This window comes from Typopeltis vanoorti, chromosome 3 (genome assembly GCF_054136105.1).
Source record: "Typopeltis vanoorti isolate ZY-2024b chromosome 3, IOZ_Tvanoo_1.0, whole genome shotgun sequence".
NCBI lineage: Eukaryota > Metazoa > Arthropoda > Arachnida > Uropygi > Thelyphonidae > Typopeltis > Typopeltis vanoorti.
The window spans coordinates 15,673,354-15,692,201 of NC_143551.1; the positions used below are offsets into that span (position 1 = coordinate 15,673,354).

Genomic DNA, 18,848 nt, shown 5'->3' on the forward strand with positions numbered 1-18,848 from the left:
TTGAATGTTCATAATGTTAAAAACGATAAAATAATTTAAATAAATTATTTAATGATAAGCTTTACTTTTTTTGGGATAATTTTTTTTACAGTCAGTTACCCCTTACTTTGCAAAAGAAAATGAGCAGAAGAGATAGCAAGCACCAGTTTAATGAACTGTGGGAAAATGAGTTCTTATTTATTGCGGGTCCTTCAGGAAAACCGTTGTGCATTGTTTGTGAAAGCACTCTATCAGATAATAGAAGACATGATCTTAACAGACACCATAGAAAACATCAAGCTGAATTAGAAGAAAAACTGAAGTTTGTTCCTGGGTCTGAGTTGCAGAAAGAATATGTGGTTAAGAAAAAGGAAGAAATAAAAAAAGAGAAAATACATTTGTGAAACGAAGTTGTGAAAGTGTGGCAATGCTGGAGGTGTCTTATGAAATTGCCTTTGTGTTGGCTAAAATACACAAGCCTTTCTCATATGGAGAGGAAGTTGTTAAGCCCTGTCTCGAAAATTTTGCAAAATGTCTTGGTGATGAGAATGTTGAAAGAAAAGTAAACCAAATTGCTCTGTCCAAGCAAACAATTACAAGATGCATCGAAGAACTTTCCCATGATGTTAATGAGCAATTGAAAGACCATGTTCATGCTTGTTCTTTCTTTTCTTTAGCTTTGGACAAATCCACTGACATATGTGATGTAGCCCAATTAAGCATTTTTATAAGAGGAATTGATGGTAATTTTAACATCTTTGAAGAATTTATCGGTCTTGAGTCACTTCATGGAAAAACTAGAGGGTCAGACATATTTGACAAAGTAAAGTCATGTCTAGAAATCAACAACCAGATTCTAGTAAGCTCATCAGTGTTTGCACTGATGGAGCACCATCAATGGTAGGCAGAGTTTCTGGGACGTAACTTTACTTGAAAGGTTTTTAGGTCGTTCTCTACTAAAGTATCACTGTATTATACATGAAGAATCTCTGTGTGGAAAAATCCAAATTTGAAGCATGTTATGATACCAGTTGTAAAGTGTGTGAATAAAATTAGAGCAAGAGGGTTAAACAGAAGAGAATTCAGAGAATATTTTAAACTGCTAGATATGGAATATGGTGATCTCATCCTTCATTGTGAGGTGCACTGGCTTTCTAAAGGACAAGTTCTCAGTAGATTTTGGAAGCTGAAAGAAAGTGTTCATAATTTTCTGGAAGAGAAGGATGAGCTGCATGAGGAAAAAGCCCTGTTGTGTGATAAGAAATGGCTATTTGATTTAACATTTTTAGTTGATGTTACCAACCACCTCTATGATCTAAATTTGAAAGTGCAGGGCAAGAACAAATTGTTTCCTAGCTTAGTAAATGACATCAGTGCATTCAAAATGAAATTAAAACTATTCATCTTCCAGTTAGAAAATGGGGATTTAAGTCAATTTCCACATTTAAAATAACATAGTGAATCTGTTGAAGATAATGGCAACTTTACAGTACTGAGAAACTCAGATTATTGCAAGAGTTCGTTAACAGTCGTTTTAGCAAATATGCCGAAGAAAAAGACTGCATACTTGCATTTATAAATTCCTTTTCACTTACTGAACTATACATCTTGACGATGCCTAGTAACATACAAATGAAACTTATTGATCTCAAAACCAATTCTTCATTGAAAATGAAATTTAATGAACTTCCATCACTCCCAGATGCTTCTGATATAATTAATTTCTGGCGATCAGAAATTATACTAGAAGAAGAAGAAAATAACATTCAAGAGATTAGAAATGAAGTTATCCAGATGGTTCAATCAATAGGTTTCGAAAATGTCGATGAAGAGGACGTAAGAAATTTATTAAATGCAAAAGATGATGGTTTTTCAGTGGAAGATTTAGAAAAACTTTTTAGCAACAAAGCCAAAGAAAATGATGACAAAATTAATGAAGTTCCTACTGGAAAAGTTAGCAACCAAAGATTTAAAGAGGTGCTTGAATGACATTGAAAATTATTTCAATTTTTTCAGTGAAAATGATCCTGATTTACGAAGACGTGTTAATGTTAAGCGATCAGTGTTAAATGCAATAAATCCATATAGGCAATTGTTAAATGAAAGAGTAAAAAAGCATAAACAATCAACTTTAGATTCATATTTTAAAATGACACGATTTTATCTTTGTTAGGTGTGTAATATTGACTTTTTATTTAATAAAGCTTTTCTTTTTTCAAAAAATGTCTTTCATTTTCTTTACATATGAACATATCCCTTGACGATGCCTAGTAACATACAAATGGAACTTATTGATCTCAAAACCAATTCTTTATTGAAAATGAAATTCAATGAACTTCCATCACTCCCAGATGTTTCTGATATAATTAATTTCTGGCGATCGTTGACATGTGAACATTTTCCAGACCTGAGAAAATTTGTTCAGAGTTATATCTGTCGTTTTGGAAATACATACAGATGCAAACAAGCATTTTCAATGAAAATGATTAAGAACAAACTATGGTCACGACTGACTGATTCAAATTTGAAAAACTGTTTGATGCTTTCTGTAACTGATTTAACTCCAAACACTACAAGCTTAGCAAAAGCAAAGCAATTTCAAAAGTCTCAATAAAATAATTAAAATGTTTATCTTTATATGAAATCCTTTTATTTAAAACTGTTAAAAGTGTGAATATTACTATATATATATATATATATATATATATATATATATATAATAAATGATTTTATGCATAATTGTTAAATATATCCATATTACCATATTTTAAAAGGGCTGAAAAGTGGTATGAGTCTGTATGGCGCATCAACTTAAAAATGAAAAATTTTACGCACGAACTATAAAAGGTTGGCCACCCCTGCACTAGCAGATTAGACTGATGAGTACAGGTTGAGTAATTATCATGGGAGATTTTAACTATTGGGACATAGATTGGGAGAAAATGGTCACAGAGAGGGAACAAAATGGATTTATACAGCTACTAAGAAATAATTACCTGAGATGGCATGTAATGGAAGGGACATGAGATTCAAGTGTTGGATCTGGTTATAGCATCAGAGAACTTTACAGTAACCAATCTTTCCATGCTGCCTCTAGTTTGGGAAAATGATCATGTAGTTCTAAAATGGGAGATCGTAGATAATAAAATTTTCTATTAAGAGGGGATATATGCATGAAATTACAAACCAGGTGATTATGAAAATCTGAGACGTCAGCTTTCATCAGTGCTATGCCGTGCCATAATTCTTATACCATCAGTGGAAGAGAAACATGTTAGCAGTGCATGGGAAGTGGTTAAAGAAAGCAGCAGAGAGTATACACAAACTCAGGAGGATAAATCAGGTAAGAGTTAGACAGATAAATAGAATCATTAGCATGTTAATGTCAAGGTGATTATCTCTCTTGCCATCACCCTAACTTATCTGACAAGGTAAGAGATAACGCTATGCACAGCAGAAATTTCATGCGTGAATTTCAGCAGACATGTTATGTATCATGACGGTTCTTTAATTGTAACCAAATCTGCATAGGGTGGGGAGACAATTTGTTTAAGACAAAAAAATAATGAAGGAGAATGCTATATTTGAATTTACTTAAAGGTGTAAATATGTGAACCATCATTAATGATGGTTCACATATTTACCACCATGTGAGAATGGGAAATGTAAAGAAAGAACAAGTGTGAGTAAAAATACTTTCATTACTGGCAAATAAATTATAATTAGCATTTGTTATATTATACGTCTATTCTGCAAGTTACTGGGTGGAGCAAATAGCATGTCATTCTATAAATGACATAATAATAAATTAGAAAAATAAATATAAAAAATAAAAATTACATATGAAGAGAGAGAAGGAGATTTTGTTCGCAAAGTATAAATAACTACCCATTAACAAATGGCTGTGGTATATTTTGGTTGTTCAGTGAATAACTATAAGAGAGACTAATCCAATGAATTAATTAATATAATTAACGGCTATTTTAGCCTGTTTTTGTTTAGGAGTGTCCCTTATATTTAATACATTGGCTAACATAACTCAAAAGGGGTATATTTTAGGGCATTATGGGCGAGTGTAGAAGGCAATTATGGCAGAATAAAAAATGTGGAAAAATTATGTACATACCTTGATTTTGGTTTAAAGATGCCTTCTAAATCCAAGCTATTGTTGAAATGGGGGGGGGAAGAACATGGGGTGTATTTGAGACACGAGAAATAAGTTTGGGAACCCGGGTTACTATTAATAATATATATATATATATATATATATATTATTTTGTTGTGGGGAGAGGGGGGGAAAGAAGGGGAAGGGTATCCTTATGTGGAAAGTGGGGCAAGGGTTTAAGGGGTGTGGACCGTTTCGGTCATTGTCTGCACTTTGTGGGAATGACTTTGTGGGAATACCCAATGAATTAATAATGTTGATCAGGTGATTCATTTAGGCATGGCAGGAGTACATGGATTAATGGAGCAGTAAGTCATCTTATTTTTTGTTATGCTTGTTATGTGTATTTATTTCTGTTTTATTTATATTGTGTTTCATTTTCTAAGAATTTTCTTTTGTTTACTGAGGATTGGTATATATTTTACACAATAACAGGCTACACAATATCCGATCATTATCAGAATTATCCACTCTTTCGTGAATCCTACATTCAATATGCTTTCATTTTATTTTTTTTTTTTTTTCAGTGGCTCTTCTATCTTATCAATAATAGATAACTCACATATGCTAGTATTTTGTTGTAGATCAACCACTTCTTATAGTACATGAAAGTATTCATCTTTATTCAGGAATAGCTAAATTTTTATTACATCTGTTGTTTCCAAAGACAGGAAAAAATGTTCCTATACTATGAAAAACATTCCAACCTCAAACTGCAGAAGCAAGAAAAACAAGTAGTTCTGTTTATTACTAAATACAATACAGAGACATTTGCAGCTCATCCCTTGACTTGCGTCCTTTCAAAGATACTTCTGTGATCCCATAAGGGAATAAATAAAATTTTCGGGTATACTTTCGAATAAGACACAAGCGAGCGTAACATAAAGCATGTACAGTGGCAACAGCACTTTCAGCGGCAACTTCCCTCAGCAGTCAGCACGTGTCTTCAACCTCTGTTGATTTTGTGTTTGAGAAATGGGTTATTTGTGTATTTATCATTAAATATTTGTTTTGTGCACCATGGCCCCTACATACACAATCAGAAAACATAGTGAAGAATCACAGAAAAAGAGGAGAACAATTGATCTTGAAACAAAGTTGCAAGTTATAAGGACCTGAACCAAAAGTGCATACCCCCCAGCATTGTGACCATAACCGCTAAGGCATTAAGTCTCTTCAACATGTTGAAGGAGAAAGCAAAACCCAATTATTACTATTGAATGCTTCTTCCGGTTGTTCATGAGATTCAAGCAGCACTTTGCACTGCATAATGTGAAAATGTATGGGAATTTACATGTGCTGAGAAGGTTGCCAAGGAGTTTGTGGGAAAATTAGATAAAATTATTACCGAGGAAAGTTATTTGCTACAGCAAATATTTAATATGGATGAGACGATCCTTGTTTCGGAAAAAAATGTCTGAGCGGACATTCATCCATAAAAAGCTAAAATTTATACCTAGTTTCAAAGCTATTAATGTCCTTATTACAATTCTGTTACAGGTAATGTGGCTGGATATAAACTGAAACCATTTGTGATATGGCATAGTAAGAATCCACGAATCATCAAAAACATTAGGAAGCATACTCCCAGTTTATTATCAAAGCAATAAGAAGTTGTGGATGACTCAAAAATTGTTTGAGGATGCCTTAATCAATTATGCGAGTGAAATAAAAAGCAATTGTGTGAAAGAAAATGTACAATTTAAAATTTTATTAATTCTAGATAATGCTCCAGGTCATGTGTCTTACAGCGGTAATCTTCACCAAGTTCAAGGTCATGTTTCTCCCTCCAAACACTACTTCATTGATCCAATTGATGGATAAGGGAGTTTATGCAGTGTTTAGTGCTTATTAACTATAGAACTTTTTCACAAGCCATTTCTGCTCCTGAAGGAAATGACTAGACTCATGCTCCAAGGAGTCCTTAGACTCATCGAGGGAGGCCCTAACATCATGTCAACTATTCGACATTCATACAGTATCTATCATACCTCACTTTGAACTCATTCACGGTCATAGCACCCACAACAGACTCTGGCAGCTTATTCAACTCATTTACCACTCTCCAAGTAAAAACCTAGCTCTAACACCCTTGTTAACCACATTCTTGCCAGCTTCCATGTATGGCCCCTAGTCCTCCCACCACCAGTCCTATTCTCAAAAATATCTTCTGGATTAATCTTAAAGAAACCCTTCAGTAATTTGAATGTCTCAATCATATCACCCCTTTTCCACCTATCAACCAATTTTTGCAATCCACAAATCTTCAATCTGTTCTCATAAGGTTCATTCCACAGACCTGCCACCATCTTGGTCACTCGTCTCTGGATTCTCTCCACCTCCTTCCCATCAAGAAGAAATCCTGGCACCCATATCTGGGCACAGTAGTCCAGACGGGGTCTTATCAGGGCTTGATATAGAGGAACAATAACTTGTTTGTCTCTGCTTGTTAAAGTATTTTTCATTAACCAAGTGATTTGATGAGCTGATTTACCATTTTTGCAATATGCCCCCTAAACTTCAACTCCCTATCCACCAACACTTCCAAATCACTGGCCTCAATCTCCTGGAGTACGGTTCCACCAATGTGATATCATCATAATCAAATTCCTGCCATGTACCCTCAAGGGGTGTACAGGATATGACAGTACCACATGAAAAAATTACATCATTACTAACTTCCTATCTACAATTTTCCTCCAAATCATTCTGTTACTTGTCAAGACTCCAACATTATCAGATCTTATATTTCTATCGTCTAAGGTACTTTGTACCGTATCAATCCACCTATATCTTGGTCTTCCTCTGGGTCGTTTTCCTGCCAACCTGGCAGAGAACACTTGTTTTGCTAATCTTTCCTCGCTCATTCTGTTTAGGTGACCATAACACCTGAGATTAGCTCTGCTAATGCATTCCTGGATGCTGACAATGTCAAGTTCTTTCCTAATATCCTCATTTTTAATATGATATTGCCATTGATGCCATCTGTTCACGCCTATAATTTTTCTTAGGACTCTCATATCTGCGGTCTCTAGTCTTTGGTCAAGTGTTTTACTTCTGACCCAGCTCTCAGATCCATAAGTTAAAAGTGGTTTGAACACAGTCTTGTATACAGCTAATTTAGTGTTCCGACTAATTTCTCTCTTATTCCATATGAATTTATTCAATTGACTTCCCACCATACCAGCTTTGCTGATTCTGTTGTCTATTTCTATATTTAATTTATCATCTTCAGTAAAAATCGTGCCTAAGTAGCTGAAATGTTTTACTTGTTCCACAGGATCTCCATTCACAACACACTTGACATTTTCAATGATTCTGCCTATTTTCATTGTCTTTGTCTTTTTATTCCTGACCTTCATACCATATCTATTACAACAGCTATTCAATTTAGTCAGAGAAACTTGTAGCGGATTTATTTAGAAGTATAACATCATCCGCATAAAGCAAAGAGCTGACATTAACATCTCCAATTTTGATATCAGGTTTAATACCACTTTCCTTCATAATGTGATCCATACAGATAATGAATAACAGAGGGGATAATGTACATCCTTGTCTTACACCAGATTTAACATTAAACCATCTTCCTGTACTTCCTTCAATTCTAACTGCTGACTTACAACTCAAATAAAGACTAAGTATTGCTTGATATAATGCCCCATTGACACCATATAACTGCAGCGTATTGAATAGCTTCTCTCTTGGCACCTTATCATATGCCTTTTCCAAATCGACAAAGCTTAAATACAGATCTTTGTTATATTCCCATGCTTTCTCGACTATTTGTCGTAAAGTGAAGATCTGATCCTGACAGCCTCTGTTTGGCCTGAATCCAGCTTATTCTTCACCAAGCTTTTCTTCCACAATTCTTCTGAACCGTTTCTCAAGTTTACTTGCATAGATCTTGCCAGGAACACTCAGTATGGAAATACCTCTGTAATTCTCGCATTCAGTTTTATTTCCCTTTTTATATATGGGTACTATGAGAGCTCTACTCCAATCATGGGGAATTCGTCCCTCTGTCCAGGGTTTCTGAACTATGCAGTGCAGCCACTGTAAGACTTTTATACCACCATACTTCAGCATTTCTGGTCAAATATCATCTACTCCTGCTGCCTTTCCACATTTCAAGCCTTTGATGGCTTTTTCTACTTCAAGTATGGATATGTATTCCTGACTGCATGCCTGGTCAGTATTTTTTTATCACTGTGCTGTCATCACTGTTTGTTTCATTTAGCAGTTTTTCAAAGTAATTACACCATACTTCAAGGATATCTTTTTTTCCTGTTTTCATGTCACCTTTATCATCTCTAACTCCTTTTACAGCACTCTTTCCTCCATTTCTAAGTTTCTTCAACAACCTCCAGAATATTTTGCCACCTTCTTGATATTTATTTTCTATGTTCTTGCCAAAGTCCTTCCATGACTTTTATTTAGCTAGTTTTACACACCGTTTAGCTTTCTTACATTTGTCTATGTATTCTGTAAGAGTAAAAGCTGACTTATTTGCCAGGAACTTTTGATATGCTTTCTTTTCCTTCACTGTCTCTTTAACTTCCTGTGTCCACCAGGGAGTTCTGATTTTTTTATCCTTGCACACAACCTCACCACATGCCTCTCTGGCAGAATCAATCAATGTTTTTTTCGGAGTTTGCCAGTGAATCTCCAAAGTTTGATTCCTGTTCTCAAACTCTTTCATTTTCTATTCAATAATCTTTCTGTATTTTAGTCTACAGTTCATATCTGAGAGCTGCTCAACTTTTATTCGCTTTAAAACTTTCAATATGAAATTCAATTTTATCCAGCTCAAGACTAAATAGTGGTCACTTCCAATTTCAAATCCTCTGTACACTCTGGTGTCCTGCACTAGGGAGAAAACATCACTATCAACAATAACATAGTCAATGAGACTTTTCTTATTCCTAGTCTCTTCTCTCCATGTGAATTTGTGCACATATTTATGTTGGAACATGGTGTTAGTAATGACCAATCCATGTCCTGAGCAGAAATCCAACAGGTATATGCTATTATTATTAGCTTTGCTCTTTTCTCCAAATTTTCCCAAAATATTTTTGTATGTCTGACAATCATTTCCTACTCTGCTGTTTAGATCCCCAACAAGGACCAACTTTTCCTTTTTCGTTGTGTCAGTTGCTTTTTCTAAAGCCTCAAAAAATTCCTCCACTTCTACCTTAGTAGAACCTTCTGTGGGACCACCATAGGGACAAATAAGTCTCATTGTCCAGTTCCCCAATCTCATTTTTGCCCACATTACTCTACTTGAGACTGACTGCCATTCAAGAAGATTAGCCTCTTATTTTGTGTTGAATACTATGGCTACTCCTTTTCCTTGATTGTCATTGCCTGAATATAACATTTTGTATTTATTGCTCAGAAATATCTCACCAGCTTGGTCTTTTTTGTTTCAGTCACCCCTATTATGTCAATCTGGTACTTATCTAATTCCTCAGCTAGCTCCATTTCTTTGCCATTCAGGCTTCTTACGTTGATAGTACCGATCTTTAACTCTGGTGATGTTGAGTTGGGGTTTGTTTTCAGATTTGTTCCAGTAGATGACTTTTCGCTGTTCACCCTGGTTCCCTGGTGAAAACAACGGGGGCCTTGTTTAACCGGGCGACGCCCCAGCTGGCATGAAATTTTGTCATTTTGTACCATCATTTTTTTTATTTTGGTTTAACCAATAAGAATACAATTTAGTCGGCTAAATCCCAAATTGCCAGCCCATCTTCGTTTGTTCAGTATCAAAGTAGATACCCAACAGTGTGCACCACGAGAAGGTTAGGATTGGACATCAGGTCAGAAGCCCTGGTCGGTTCTTCGCATTCCTTTAAAGGCAATGTGGAGGTCTCCTCTCAGTTATACAGCTTTGACCCATAAGCACCCCCCAATGTGATATACTGCTGCTAATCTTTTCACTCCAAAATGCATAACACTTTGCCACATTAAATTGACATCCATTTTCCCTAACCCAGTCCTCCAAACTATCCAAATCATCCTGCAAAATTTTGACATCCTGTACACTCGCAATTGCTCTACCCAACTTTGCATCATCAGCAAACAAGTGAACACTCTCAGATCCTTTTCAATTTGTTCATTAACGATATAGGAAAGTAGTGGTCCAAGAACAGAACCCTGCGGCACACCACTAGTCACAGGCCATCTTTTGGACTCCACTCCTGAGTAAACCACTCTCTGGTATCTATCCATCAACCACCCTCCTATCCATCTCACAAACCCTATATCCATCCCCATCTGCTCCAGTTCACTGATTAGAGTTCCATGTGGTATCCTGTCAAAGGCTTGGCAAGGTCCAGTAGAATCACTGTAAACCCATTACCCTTATCCAGTTTAGCCATCACTGTGTTATAAAAGGTGAGCAAGTTACTGAGGCATGATCTACCCTTCACAAAACCATGTTGTCCCCCATACAGTATCCCATTTTCATCTATCCAATCCTGTATTCTTCTCTTGACTAGTTTCTTCAAGACCTTGACAACAATTCCTGATATGCCAATCGGTTGGAAATTTACAACAGTAGTCTTGGAACCACCTTTATGCAGTGGAACAATTTTCCCCTCTTTCCACACCCTCGGGACTAACCCAGACCCGAGACTCAGATTAAACAAAATGGTCAAGGGTACTGACAATTCTTTAGATGCTTCACGTACGACACGAGGTGGTATACCATCCAATTCTACAGATGTATTGACATTGAGGTTTTGCAATAGACTACTCACCTCCACCCCTCATTCACCACAATTCCCATATAATCTATTGGTTCATTCATTTCTGCAATGTCACCACCTGGATGATAAACTCTTCCAAAGTGCTCGCTCAGTAATTCAACTATATCAACTGATTCGGTTACCTCCCTACCATCGGAATTCTTTAAAATCATTCTGCCATATACATTTTTTCTTTTACTTGCAACATATCGAAAAAACTGTTTAGAATTCTCTTTAGCCTGCATGGCCAATGTTCTTTCGTAATCCTTTTTTGCTTTTGTTACCACACTAGTTACCCTTCTGGTCTAGGCTTTATACTGTTCATGTGCCTGACGGTCACCTTTCTCCTTGAATTCCCTCCATAGTTGTTTCTTTTTTGGCAGCTCAAGCTTAATGGTGTTATTCATCCATTTAACTCCTACTTTATTTATTTTTCGGACTCTAGGTATACAGTCAGCCAGTGCTTCATGCACTGTCAACTTCTAGTCCTTGCAGTTGTACATGCCATGGCACTGAACCAATCAATCTCCTAAGCTTGTCATACTTACCAGCCCGATAATTCCACATGTACCCTGTCTTAATTGTAAATTCCACACCTTTAGCCACCTCCCAAGTCAAGACCCTATGATCACTCTCAGCAATTGGTGGCAATGTGGTCATATTTGTTACAGCCAGATTCTCAGATGCAATTACTAGGTCAAGCACTCTCTGACCCCTAGTATTTTCCATTACATGCTGTTGCAGATAGTTATCCCTTAATAACCACATAAAATCCAATTCCTTCCTCCCATGTGTCTCTTCCGTCCAATCAATGTTACCATAGTTGAAATCTCCCATAATAATTACCCTCCTTCCACTCATTTCTTCTATTTGCTTATGCATACTATCTCCACCATCTATTCCATCACCTGGTCTATAGCAGCACCCAACTGTGTATTTTGTTCTGCTAGTTTCAATCTCACACCAAATAGCCTCAAATGTGCTCTTTTCTCTATCCTGCAGTTCCACTTCTATTCTCCTTGGCTGTAGCTCATCCGCTATCATTAATCAAACACCTTCCCCCCATTTTATTCTCCCTGTCTCTCCTGAACACACCATACCCCTCACATTCAATCCCACTAGTTGTGTCATCTCTTCTGTCAGCCATGTTTCACTAATGCCAATAACCTATGGTCTGGAATTGCCAACCAAGGCCAAAAATTCTTCCCTCTTGTTCCTAATACTTCTGGCATTTGTATACATGAATTGCAGAAGCCGATTTGTCCCATCCCTATTTTGATACCTTATACTAACTATCCCATTCTGATTCGTGGTTTTTCCTACTCGCTTGGGCATATTACACACATTCACACACTCAACTGTCTTCCTAAAATATGCATATTCCCCCCCTTAATAACTCTAGTTTCCCTGGTTCTTTCCATTCACTTCCATTACATTCAACAATACCTTTTCAAGTCTCCGTACACCAAATCCATTCAAATGTAAACCATCCATTTTATATAAATCCTTTCGCCCATCGAACTTATTCCATACCACTCAAACATAATTCACGCATAAAGTTGTTAGCAATTATGGCCCTCCTTCTATACTCTTCACTGTCATACCGTGGCAACAGACTCATCATCCTAACTCTCTTACTCTTTTCTTTTGCTACCTCAAGCAATTCCTTCACAACCTCACTCACAGCCTTTTTGTTTCCTTTCAAATCATTTGCACCTGCTATCACTATCAATTCCTTCACCCGCTGTTTTTGCATTCTAATTGACTCGCTTACATTCTTTATGTTTGCACCGGGTTGGTACGATTTTGTTAAACTCTCAACTAACACACCTCTTACTAAGGAATCCCCATACAACACACGCTCTTTCATTTTGTTTACACTCACTTTCATACCCTTATTTTTTCTATACTTTTGCCAATTATTAGTCGGTACATTTGTTAAAGATTTTTGCCAATGCTCCAGCTGCTGATTTACTCTATGTATCGCTCCGCGTAATACACTTTTCGCACACATTCACTCCACTATTGTTGTTTAACCAGACTCCAACCACTCTCCTCAATGCATACATTTCGCAAACGGTACACTGAATCAAGTCTTTTAAGTTAAGATTTTCAGACAAATATGGCGACCTGGATACCATCTTCGTATTCCTCTTTATGAGAGCCATGTGCACAGATAATCGTATCGATTTTGGAAGTTTGTAATAGTGAGCCTAGCAAACAATCTGAATGCCAAAATGAATGATGATGATGATGTAGTTCAACTCATAGGAAGTGCCCCTGAAGAGTTGACCAATGAAGAATTGGTCGAACTAGAGGAACGTGTTGCAGAAGAGGAAGAATGAGAAAAGGAAGAGGAAAAAAAGAAATAGGAAGAGGTAGTTAAACAATTTGCAGTGAAGGATCTTGCAGAAGTGTTCTCTGCAATTAGTGATGTCCTCAAAATGGCTGAAGTTGAACCCAATGTTGAACGCTACTTAATAGAAAAGAAAGTACATGATGCATTTGCTTGCTATGAACAAATTTATGGTGAAAAGAAGAAGAGGAATAAGCAAAGCACATTGGACATTTTCATCAAAAAAAACAAAGTTTTTTTTGATGAAAATGTCCAATGTGGCTCTTCTGGTTACACCAGAAGAGCCACAGCCTGATCGTTCACACAGAGAAGGTAATGAAGATGTGATTGTGGAGGAAGATATGAGTGATTCTCCTGTTTTATAGTGGCAGAAAACTCACAGTACAGTTTTAAAATAAGGTTTAAAAATTAAAATGATAGTATACTTGTTACGGGTAAGTCCCTAATCCCTATAACTGATGATTTAATATATCGACTTACATCCTCCTGGATGGAACGGAACCTGGATGTAAGTTGAGGGATGACTGTACATTTAGCAACAATTAGTGTAATTAGAGACAACTGGAATGACACTCATAATGGAAAAACACTCTCCTCCCACACACTATAATGCATGCAAATAAGCTAAACAGATTTATTGTAGCACTAAAGTTAACAGCTAACTAAATGCATTTGTCCTAACATCCTCTTTCAGCTTAAATCAAGGGGATATTAAATCCCACATAGTTTTAAAACCGAATAAGAAACTCAAAGATTGGAATCAGAGAGTTTCTTGCCGAATATAGTAAACTATAAAGTATCGGCGGACACTAGCGCTAGCCAATGCAAGTGATCCTAGTACGTGGTACAATACTGGGCAACTCGTTGCAAAGGTGGAGGAAGAAGTTCAGATCGCTATTCTTAGGTATTTTCCATAATGTAAAAACACATTTCCTAGGAAATATATGCTGTTATTACATTATGGAGGGAGGTCACTGCCCAGACCGGTTTCAGCCTTTTTTGAGGCTTCATCAGTGAGCAGCTAGACCTAATACCAAAGAAAACAGCGTTATTCGGTTTTAAAACTATGTGGGATTTAATATCCCCTTGATTTAAGTAATGTTTTCATTGCCGAAATGAAGCTTATTAGCTCTTTATACTTAAGTCCTCTTTCAGCTTTTCAGAAAATATGTATAACAGCTGTTTATAATGCAGTCATTGGATACAAAAAGCACACAATTTATGTAAAGCAAAAAGATCAATATGAGAATGTATATATAACTTGAAATCAGTTTGAATTACATTTGAGATTTTCAATATCATCCACACTTCATACATGCTCATTTTACAAATAAAATTCTACAGAAAGAGGTGAAACTAACATGCTGTATACACTTAGTGAAAATGCAAACACTCAATGCAGAAATTGCATACATATGCTAAAGTTAGTTCCTGCCAGCAGTTTACACACATGCAGACACTGCCCAGCACAAACATGTTAAGCAAGAGTTGTAGAAGAAATCATGGAAGGAATATGAAAAAAAAATTTGATCAGCTTGCCCATGAGCACTACAAGGCATGGGCAAGAAGGATGACCTGTATGGCAAGGAAGACTAGTTATCTAGTTATGAGGGGAAGCTATTTGAGGCCAGAAGAATACTACTACTTTCACTATGGTAAATAAAAAGAAGAATGACTTTGGAAAGCTGACATTCACTTTCCAAAGTCATTCTTTTTACATACCACAGTGAAAGAAGTCTAGTATTTCTTCTGGTCTCAAATAGCTTACTTAAACAACAAAGGACTTGATTGGTCCTCTGTGTGTATGTCAATGATATAGGAAGTGATCTGATGAGAAAGATTCAGTTGTTTACTGATTATGCAAAAATGGGAAATGATAGTAATGAAGATGATGTAGAGATCCTGCAAGATGACTTAAAACAGATTGGCAATATGAGCAAGGTAAATTGCTGCCGGTTTATAACACATGCTCCAAGTGTAAGCTAATGCACGATGGGAAAACATTTGCAGGAATCGAATCACCTATCAACAGACAGAGAAAAATGACAAAGAATGAAACGAGCGCATCATACTCCAAAAGGCACTGGACCTGTGGGCAATGACAACAATGACAGGTATCATGCGGATATTGTAATACCTCCCACAACACTCAAACTCCATGGAGATACTCATACAATAATAAAACAGCATGTCCTTTATGCACCTACTGTGTGTTATGCTATGCATAAAATGCTTGAAAAATGGTGCAATCAAATGGTATCCTTAATGAAAGAACCAGTCAAAAGATTATCAAATGTATATATCCCGTTAAAAAAAAAAAAAAAAAGACTAAAACTTCTTCCTAAAAAGACAAGAGTTTGTTATTCCCTCACTTTAAATATTTTACTAACTATAGCTGAATCGTTTAAAGTTATATTATAATTTCAAGTATAATCAGTTTGAAAATTGAAATAAGTTTAATTTCTGCACATTGCAAAAATATTTCTACATAAAATACTGTCATTTTTAATAACTCAGTTGTACTACTGATAGAAAAAAGAAAATACTGCATTTCAGCAAAAATCTTACCTCAACAAAAAATATATTGAAGGGAAATTTTGCTGACTTAGAATTTTTCCCTATCTGTGATGCCAACAAAACAGGACCATAATTCAGCAGTAATGAAACTGGGAATTCCATTTTCTCTATTATATCAGGAGTCAGATAGTGACGGACATTGCTTTGGGCAGCTTTTACTAAATATCCATCGATATCTATGCCAATAATTGTCCTAGGGCAAAAATCTTTGGCAATGCTAAGAGTAAAGTGGCCAACATTGCAGCCAATATCCAATACATCCTTGCCTTTAAACCAGTCCTTATTCATATATTTCAAACGGATATCATATCCATCTGCATTCCTATAGCCATAATATGCAGGAAAATTACCATATCTAAAATTTTGTTGTGGGCATTTATGAGACTTTGAAGATGAATGCATAAAATGTTGGTGGTGATCATAGTTATAATTATGCATTGAATGGGCAGAATCATTATTGTTTTTTATATGGTCACTATCTGAGCAAAAATTTGACTCATTAACATCATCTTGTTGTGAACAAATCTTAGTAACTCTCTGTAAATCCTTACTTTCTAGACTATTTCCTGTGATACAACCATTCTTTCTCTTTATTTCACATACTTCTTGATCACTTTCAGATGCTGGAATATCTTCTGTGGATAACAATTTGACTTTCCTCTTCTTTTGACAGTTTTCTTCATTAATTCTAACTTTCTTTTGTGGACTATCATTTGATGGTCTCAAATTATGAACCTCAACTGTAACTTTACTTTGTAGTTTCTCTTCTGCTAATGTCAAATTATTTTTTCTCCTTTTTTGATTCCCTTCCTCACACTCCACCATTAAGCTAGAATTTTTCTTTTTTGAAGATCTTTTGGAAGAAAATTCAATGTGTTCATCAGAATTCTGATATATTTTAACCCCAAGCATACTTCTGAAAAGTTCACAAACCTCTTAAGAATAAATAAATTTATTTTATTTTCACTAGTACAAATAGGCAGTCATTTCACATGTAATAGGGATGTAATGCCAGTGACACAGAAGACCAGACTTTACAAGCTATATGAAAAGAAAAATTATGCTTAGTTCATTCTTACAAAAATATATATAATAAAATATATACATACATATGCAACTGCTTATACTTAACTGCAGATACCAAGCAAATGATACATAACTGCAATTATACTTTAATATTTTAGTAAAGTTTTTATAAGACTGATGGATTTAGTGATCCCAAAAGAGGACTTCAGCACTACACTACTAATCACAAATTCATTGTGATAAAATCACAGATACTAATGTGTTAGGGTCCACGCGGTTAGCCTAGTGGCTTTGCGCTTCGTAACCATATGCCTGGGGAAGGAGTGTCCTAGGTTCGATTCCCGTCCATGACGTGAGGGGGCTTAAGGATCTTCCTCAGCCAAGTTAGCCGGTCTTGGGCATGGGCAGCAGGGTTTTTTCCGCCAGTTTATCTGGGGTTTTTCATCCCGCAAGCAGGCAAACCGGCCCCGTGAACACACAGGTTACAGTCATAAATACTTACGGCAAGGAAGGCAATGGGAAACCACCTTGCTCACAATCATCTCTCCCTAGAATGGTAGCATATAGCTACCCTCCCCCGGCTGTATGGCAGATGGGAACCAGAAAAAGAATGTGTTAGGAACAATAACTTTATTGTTCCCATTTTCATATTAAGATCATAATCTGAAGCATATATGCATGCACGTGAGTGTGTGTGTGTGTGCTATGCATATAGGCATAGCACACACAGCTTAAAAAGAAGTCAACAGACACTATAGTGTAAAGAACAAACAGCCATAGTGCACACCTTAATAAGATGTAGGAGCTCCTTTTGCTGAATGACAGCAGCAATCCTATGGAGCATACTTTCTGCAAACATATGATAGTGATCAATGGGAATTTTGAACCATTCTTCAGTAGGCATGTAATGAGGTCCTGGACTATTGTGGGAGGAATTAATTAATATCCCTCGATTAACCTCATTAATCGAGGGATACCTGTATATATATACACACACACACACACACACACACACACACACACACACACACACACACATATATGTGTGTGTGTGTGTATATACAGGTATCCCTCGATTAATGAGGTTAATTAATCCCTCAATGTTACCGCATATATCAAATTCGCATTAATCAATTCTAATAATCAATGGTAAAAATTACAATTTGTCCATGATCGATTACTGTATTAATAATTAGTTTTAAATGGTACTCTTTTAGGAAAAATAAAAAATGAATGCAAAGTAAATGTTTAATAAATGTTTGTACCTACATTATTTACTGCATTTTTTTTTTTTTTTTTTTATCAAAAGAAGTTATCAACAGTCGTTTGAACAGTTTTAGTTTTTTTCTTATCGGTATAATTCTATGATAACAAGCAAAATGTCTCTCCAGACCTTGGCAAAAAGCAATAAAACATAAAAAAAAACACTGCAAATATAATACATGATGGTATAAATTAAGTGGATATTGAATCCAACATTATTTCATTGCTGAATATAGAAACTATAAGAGTTTTGTGCCGGATATATAGAAACTAAAAGTTTCGACGGATGCAAGCAAAAGCAACCTTATGGGCAACTCGTGCATACAAAGGAAAGTGATACAAAGATACATTGATACATAAAAATACAAAGGAAAGTGATCTGGAGCTTACTCCAGATCACTTTCCTTTGTATTTTCCATAATGTAAAGCACATTTCCTAGAGGAAATGTATTATAAATAAGCCTTTGGCTCTCTATTTCAATAATAGATGATGGTTTATTTATTTTCAGTCACAATCTAGAAATTATTGAACAAAGAATTAAAAAAAAAATACTATACTGACATCGGAGGTTGGGCTATATCTCTCAGATACAATTTACTGTCAAATATCACAAACCTTTTCATAACATGTGTTAAACCAAACTGACAGCAAAAAACAGTGTGGAATATCACTCGTAACATATGAATGCACAGCTACTCATGACTTCCAAGCTATACACTGAATTGTGTAAGA

General features: G+C 35.9%; 1 protein-coding gene across 3 annotated transcripts in view; it reads right to left on the bottom strand.

Annotated features, from left to right (window-relative positions):
• LOC150107942 (putative RNA methyltransferase Y17G7B.18) overlaps window positions 1-18,848 on the bottom strand; it is a 65,200-nt gene that overhangs the window by 36,190 nt on the left and 10,162 nt on the right. For all 3 annotated transcript variants that reach the window (XM_090415472.1, XM_090415473.1, XM_090415471.1), the window contains exon 2: window positions 15,818-16,867. In XM_090415472.1, the coding sequence (XP_090271598.1) occupies window positions 15,818-16,738 (921 nt within the window). In that variant the 5' untranslated portion in view covers window positions 16,739-16,867. The remainder of the gene's footprint in view (window positions 1-15,817; window positions 16,868-18,848) is intronic.